The sequence below is a fragment of the Phaethon lepturus genome, unplaced genomic scaffold (assembly GCF_000687285.1).
Source record: "Phaethon lepturus isolate BGI_N335 unplaced genomic scaffold, ASM68728v1 scaffold39362, whole genome shotgun sequence".
Lineage (NCBI taxonomy): Eukaryota > Metazoa > Chordata > Aves > Phaethontiformes > Phaethontidae > Phaethon > Phaethon lepturus.
The window spans coordinates 2,055-9,893 of record NW_010521936.1 but is presented as its reverse complement, the minus strand read 5'-3'; the positions used below and the strand labels follow the sequence as shown (position 1 = coordinate 9,893).

The 7,839-nt window shown below is 36.2% G+C and overlaps 1 protein-coding gene across 1 annotated transcript; it reads right to left on the bottom strand.

Annotated features, from left to right (window-relative positions):
* Positions 1-2,281: 2,281 nt before the first annotated feature.
* Positions 2,282-7,510, bottom strand: LOC104616616 (anoctamin-10-like; the record flags this gene model as incomplete). The annotated part of the gene is made up of 4 exons (XM_010281675.1): positions 7,372-7,510; positions 6,120-6,302; positions 4,037-4,171; positions 2,282-2,401 (listed from the first exon to the last, which is right to left on the bottom strand). Coding segments are annotated over exons 1-4 (577 nt in total), but the record flags the coding sequence as incomplete, so codon positions are not given.
* Positions 7,511-7,839: the final 329 nt, after the last annotated feature.

The window sequence follows — 7,839 nt, the reverse complement described above, 5'->3', positions numbered from 1 at the left end:
GTGGGGGGGTGGGGCGGGAAACCCACAACAAACTAAAACACTACCATTCTTGAAAAAAGAATCTATCTATGAAAGGGTAGAATGACATGGAAGACATTTGGTATAAAAAGAAACTTTAACAGTGGGTGACACCTAACTTCTGAAGCTTCCCACTGGTATATGTACGCCTGGGAAACAAATTTGTTTCAGCCTGTTCAGGGCCAAAAAGAATTGGTTGTGCTTTGTCAGTCCTCAAGGATCTAAAACCATAAATGGTAAGGTATATTGAAATCTTAAATCTTAAACATGTCAGCACACTCAGGCTGAGACATTCCCTTCAGCAGACAACTGATACATGAAATGCACACTTGCTGTACTCACTGAGGCTGTCTGCTCAGGTGTTGTAAAGACTTGAAAAGTACACTACTAATGGATATATTTCATGACAGATGTATTACCTCCAAGGAAGAGAAGATCTCACTTATCTTACTACTAACAAAAAAATGTAGGAGTAGTATCCAACATAATCTAGAAATGGCACCACATAATAACATATAGAAATGCCTAGCAAAAAGCATTTAGAAAGCTGAAATTTGTTTTATCTTTGCCTCCTTGAAAGATGAGATTGCTTGTATGCCACTTCTGTGTATTCACCAGCTTAAGAAAACAGCCATGCCATCATGACCTCTGAATTGACACTGTAAATGTACTCTCCATAAAAGACCAGCACATCAAAAACTCCTGTGTAATAACAAAATATTTTTATGGCTTCTGGTTTACAAAATGCTACAGTGGAAGTTCACAATTGCCAATCAGATAAATCTCTGGAAGCAAGAAGGAAGGGCAAACAGACAGAAGAATCATCACTCCAACTTCCCTCTCAACCAAAAATTTATTAACAAATAGGTTCAAGTGTTGGCCACTAGCATAATTTCACACACCAAAAACACAACATGAAAGACATCCCTAAATTAGTACATACATGACAGGGTTCCTGGGATTTACTTTGAAACTTTGTGTGTATTCAATGTCAATTAAAAAGACCCCTCTCCTGCATAAACAAAAGACAAGCACACAATAAGACCCCTAACACAATACTCTAGAGGCTTTATCAAGCCAGATCTTTAACTTCCTGTAGCTCAGGAAAGAATCTCAAGCAACTGCAGGACCCAGAGATTAATAATCAGGCAAATTCCCAAATGTTTATTTTCTTATTTAAAGTTTACAGCTTTAGAATCCAGAATTTAGTTCTCCACACTGCCAGACTAGAAGTTATTTTCATTTTAAGCTTATTCAGTGTGTAAAATATAGGCAAGTGAAGCTAGCACGCAACAACATACAGTCTTCATACAACGAATTTAAAACAAACAGTTGTAAATACACTTTTGACATGCCTACAACTCAAAATAGCTTTGGGAATTCCAGACATTGAGAAGCTTTCCGGTCAAGAGTCAATTTGAGAAAACAGTCTTGGCTTGGTCCATTACTGTTTGGCTGATGGGTAGGGAGAATTTGTGATGTGCAGAATGTTGTTACATGGAAGCTTGCAGACACTGAATCTGCAGACTGAGCCACCAATTTCACAAGGCTTGAATAGTTTCAGGAGGTTACACAGAAAATGTTGAAAGAGATATGCAATTTGCCCAAAAGAACAATCATCTAATTTCAAGGCTCTGTGCTAGATGATCACAGTGCAAATGCTGAGCCTTTGAACTGTCCGCCAAGCTCTAACTTGGAAACTATGACCAAATGCCTACATGGCACAGAACTCCTATAGCCACAAGAAAGAAAAATGAAGAGGCAGCAGCCTGCATATCTAGAGCTTCGCTCCAGAACAGTTGTACTGCAAGTCATTATAACAGAAGATTATCCTACAGCCATCTTAGGATCAAAGAGAATTCAATGAAGAGACCTCAACTGTGCATGCCAACAAGTCTGGAAATGCTGATGCTTCCTCAACCAGAGCTAGGCCACTCAGCTGATTCCAAGACCAGTAAAAGTAAGGCTGGGTAAAACAAGGACTTTGGTTAACGATGGCCAACAAAGCAACTTGGGCAGAAAGGTAATGTTAGAAGAGGTGAACTGCAATGGTTAACTGGGTATGTGAAAAGGTAAACTCTTAGTGAAACAACAGACTTATTGGTACAATACTTACCTTCCACACGGGAGTTTCACTTCTATAGAGGCTAAATGCTGGAGTAGAAGTTAGGAAGGACCCTTGGTCTTCTCACAGAAACTGAAGAGAAAACTTCTCCAGAAGAAACCCTGCACTTTATTTGTAGCGGAGTAAGTGTTCACATACCTAAAGGTTGATAGCCAACTTTGACTCGGCCATACCAGCTGTGACGGAGCTTTTTCAACTCTTCTCTGTCATGCAGTGGGAAAATCTGAACTAGAATACCACTGGTCAATAATCTTCTCACTAGAAGGGGAAAAAAAAAAAAGAGGTACCTAGTACTCCTTTAAAGGACAGTGAATTTGATATAAGCAAATCAGTTACAGTATGTACTTCGCAAGCCTAAAGTTACATTGAAATAAATCTAGAATTTAAATCCTAAAAAAAAAAATAAATTGTCTGCATGGTAGTTAAAAATTATCCATTATAGAGAGCAGATCCACCTACTCCTACAAAGACTGGAAGAGAAAGAGTAACCTTTTTACATACATTTCATGGGTTTGCAATGAAATCAGTTGCAGCTTGAACAACAAAAAGTGCTACCTGACAGAACTGAACTGCCATGTGTAGTTTTGTGGGGAAAGGTCTGGCCCTTGCATTTGACCAAAGTGCCTAACAAATCAAACTGCCATAGCAAAACCAAATCAAAACACTAAATAGAAGAGCCGTTGTATTAATTGTGGGAAAGATACTAAAAACATTTTTGAATTATCAATTAGCATTAATTCATAAATTACAACACATCTTCATTGCAAACAAACAATTTGTATTTAGCTTTGTTATGGAAAGCAATACCACCTGTGTGGATAAACAATTAACAAACTACTCCAGAAGTTACAACCATAGTAATATCAAAAAAAAGAAAAAAAAATCAGAAACAGGAGAGGGAAGGCACTGGAAGCTAAGTGATAGTTTTTTTACCATTTCCCATCAGCATCTACTTGACATAACTAGAGAAATACCTTTTTTAAAAGAGACATTTATCATTTTTTCTATATAAAAAATTACCCACGTAAATTAATCTGACTTCTAATTTACATTTCTTGAACCACTGATATGCACCAAACTCTTTCATTAGCCAGCACTAATGAATAAAGACATTGTTACTAAAAGGACATAGAAATATTAAGAAAAGTTCTCCTAAGAAACTGTAGCATCTCTGCCAATGAACTAGTTCCAGCCACCATAAAAATAGCACTAGCTCTCTTTGCGTCTTTCTCTCATGAAAAGGAAGAGCTCTTGAAGGAGAGAGGAGGACAAATGAAATCAAATTAATTAAATAAAACTTCCTTCCTCTATATTGTGAAATTTATAGCTCTGGAACGCTGTTAATCATTCCAGTATTTTTAAACAGAGACAATCCAAGTATATCATTATGTAATTTTTAAAAAAACAAGTATTTTTGGTACTAATTATAAAAATAATGGATGACATCAATATACATGAAGATTATCCAACTGAAGAGAACATAAGGCCAGAGTCTCAGCCTCACAGAAAGACTCAGGTTGGAAGGCCCTCTGGAATTCTGGTCCAACTTCCTGCTCAAAGCAGGTCCAACTTATTCAGGCTGCTCAGGGCCTTGGCTAGTCAAGATTTACAAGTCTTCCAGGACAGAGGTACCACAATCTCTCTAAAACCTTGTTCCAATGTTTGATTACACTCATTGTGAAAAACATTTTCTTCATATCTATTCAGATTTTCTCTTGTTGCACTGTGCATCCATTGCCTCTTGTCCTATCACTGTGGAGCAGTGAGAAAACAAAGTTGACTAAAAGTAGTGGGGCTTTAATGTCTGAAGGATTTTTCTTTGTTGCAGGAAAATTAAGGTTTTTTCACCATGAACACTATTCCTACCACAACACAGTAAGTTACATTGCTTACCAATTGACTTTCCTGGATACAGCTTTGCCTGAGGATATCCAGGAATGATTTTTTCATCCTTAGCTCTCAAATTTTCGAGTTCATGTTTGATGATATACTGACATTCTGCCATTGTAAGGAAATTGTGATTGTCATCTAAATCAAAAAGAAGGTAGGATGAAATTGTGCAGCATATGAAAACAACGCTGGCAGCAAATAACTATCAAAAATTACAAGAGTAAGAAAAAAAATTATGTTATGATTACTGACAACCAACATCCATTAGCAAGATCTCCACTTTTTAAAATAAACATCTTGGGAATAAGTTTTCCTAATTGGCACATGTTGGCCACTGCATTTTTGGTTACTCAGCTGAGCTAAGAGAACAAATCACTCAAGAAACAAAGACATCCTCGAAGTACTAACTGCTGGAGACTGGGACAGTACACCAGCAAGTACTACATACTCTTGCCCTGTTGAAAAACTCTTACTTTGGCAAATAGTAGATGCCTATCTCAGAATCTCCATACCCCTTTCTGCCATACAGTTCCTGAAGTATTTTCATATTGAAAAATGGTAAGATGTCAGGACAAATCTCCTTTTCAGTAAGCATTTCACACCAAATATCATAGTATCTTGCTCTTTATTGCCCATACAACATAATAAGCCATTTCATATAAATTAGTTCTGATAAAAATACAGAAATAAGGTAAAACAATAAGGAACCTTACAAAAAGATGCCAAATTTTGAAGAGCTACAGCAACAAAACAATTATCAGAGTCTGGTTTCCTTCAGATAATAACCAATTGACTAGTTTCTTCCCCTTAGGAACAAGAAACTATAGTGATGGCCCTAAATATACTAAGAAAGAAGCTACAACAGCAACAAACCTCTAATACAAAGAATAAGAATATAGTATCCGTTAAATTGGGGAGCTAGAAATATTATAAGACAACACAGGCAGCAGGGTTTCTTTTGTAGACTGACACATTTTTCACCTCATCTAAGTATGGTCAACTATTTTATCCTCTGATCAGATCTGGACAAAACTAAGATTATGTTACTGTTTTAAAAAAGACCAGGAGATACAGCAAAAAGTATCCTTTAGATTTACAGTAGTTGGGAGTTCCAGCTGCTACGAGAGAATTTGTTAGCAATGACAGTCAGGTTAGCATTAAGAATGTAAACACATGAAAGAAACAGAAATGGCACCTTTGCAACTCTTCTCAAGGCTTCCTAATTTCAGGAAAGCAAGGTCACAAAAGACAAGACACTGCAACAGTTATGGAACAGAACAGTTGAATAAACTGGCACCAAACAAACAACAAAACTCAATTTTATTATTGTTTCAGACAGATACAAGAACATTTATACTGCAAGTGTGGTGAAAGGCATCACTGAAACAGGCACATGAAAAGTATTAGCGAGACTAAACCAGAACTCCAGTATTTACCTGGAGAGCAAAGTAAGTTCTGTCACTGTAGGGGAGTTAAACAATGTACAGCTAGTACATTGAAAGGAAAATGTTATTGTGTTGGCACCTCCTCAAAATAAAAGAGGAAAAGGAGTGATTCTGCTAATCATGCCCAAATTCTGTTGAATGGCTCTGTAGTGTTACTTAACTTTTTAATTCTGATTGATGTTTAAATATAATAGAGCAAAATGTTTCTATTTTCTCCAGCTAATTATAAGATAATAAGCCTCAAAACTGGCTCACAGATGTTAATAAGAAATTAAATTGTTTTGTTAATTTATAACATTGATTGTTAATCCTGCACTCATGTTTATCAACTATTTTTTCTTGTCTTATTTTCAACAAAAATCTTTCATACAAATAAGAGGCTATTTGGAGCACACAAAAGCATAAAGTAAAACACAAGCAAAAAGTGTGAAAGCCATGTGAAAGAAAAAAAATAATAATTTCATTATATGATCTGAATTTCCAGGGGTAAAAATAAGTATTTCTTCATGGCTTGTCCTTCCTATTTCTATTCACTGTTACCATTCCAAGGAATAGAAAGACCATGAAAGATTTAACAGTGTAATTGCTCATAATCTTTAGCCAGAGCTTTGCAATGACACAAGAGCCTCAAAATTGCTTACCTGCAAAATCTTTGAAAGTTTTTCTACTGCTGTATGTAAAAGTTCTCATCGAGTTATCATTACATTCCTTCACCAAACCCACAGTTTCAGCTCCCAGCAACAGCCTTAAGGGGGAAGCTCCAATCAGATAAATATTTTCATCTCCATTTTCTGTGACCAATGGTTTAACCAGCAGTTGCGCACCTTTAAAGAAAGGAAAAAAAATAAGTAAGAGAATACATAAAAAAACTATGTCTCAAAACACTAGTATGTTAGCATCCATCATATTGGACATAGTTACCAGGAGCACTGAAGCTGTATCTTTTTAAGGGCACAAAGAATTAAGGCTTCAACAGCACGTGACATGCGGTGTTCAGAATCTTGCAGGGTCACCCCTGATTTAGCCCTGTTTCTGTGGAAGCGTTCACAGACAGTCAACTGGAACAACAGGGACAGTTTGGATCTAGTGCCATCATCCTCAAATCACGTAAGCAACCAGTGCTTCTGCAAAGAGTCCCACCCATTTTAAGGAAACTAGACTTTTTAAATAGAAACATCCCTGACTTACCTAACAGAGGCCTGAAAGCAAGTTAGTAGTCACAAATCCAAAGGCCACGGAAATATTACTGACCATAAGACATAAGCTACAACAGCCATAAATAATGTCTTTCTAAAAAATGTTTAAAAAAATCTATGGAATTACAAATTAATTTGTCTAACTTAAATTCCTGGAAATATACTAAAATAAGTAATGAAATACTGTCTTTGTAAGAGCCTACAAGCTAGCAAAAAGATAATTAAAAGCCAACATGAATTTATCAAGTTTAAATTGCTTCCTGCTAACTTAATTTAATTCTACAACATGGTACCAAAACTTGTGGACAAGATGCACCCTCATCTTTGGCAAGGCTTACAACGCAATAAGAGAAACTTGCTCTAGACAATTAATAAAAAAACTGATTATCAAAACTACGTTGAAGGATTTTCACTGCAAAAATGGAAGGATTCTCGAGTTCAACAAGTGTGAGACCTTAAGGCAATATTTTCATTAATAACTGGGTTAAGAGGGTTCAGTTATTACATTTTCACGACACGAGCATGAAGCTCTACTTTTACATAAAATTAAGCAACTTCAAAAATGTGAAATGGAGTGTGATTGACTAAACAATAATTAAAGCACAAATTACCTGAAAACTAATATTCTGTATTTCTTCATATTACAATGACAGCCAAATTGATTTCTAAGTGTTACAGAAGATCATACCATACTCACCTCCATTTGCTTTTTTGTCCGCAATTCGTTTAGTGAACCATTCTATGGTTTCCTCTTTGGTACCTTTTGCAAGCTCAATTACTACCAGGGGCGTGAAGTTAGGCTCAAAAGTATCCAAGAAAGACCAACTTTCTGCCATCTTTTGAGAGCTTGCTAAGTACAAAAACAAAACAAAAATGCCAGAGTTAAAAAAAAATATTTGGTATCAATCTAAAAAACACAAAATTATACTACAGTGAGTTACATATGCCATGCTTAGCAAAGTGGCAGGTGCCCGTTTCTGTGGGCTTACTGAAAAGAAGTTTGAATAACCTCTCCAATTGCCACTTGGCAAGATGCCACCAGTCATTGGTGGCATTTATGTCTTACTCTCTAAGTGGAAAAAATGTTGTTGCTACGCTTAGCAAAGTAGTGGTGATGAGAAAGCAAATAAAGAAATAAAAACAAAGTAATAAGGAGAAACTAACA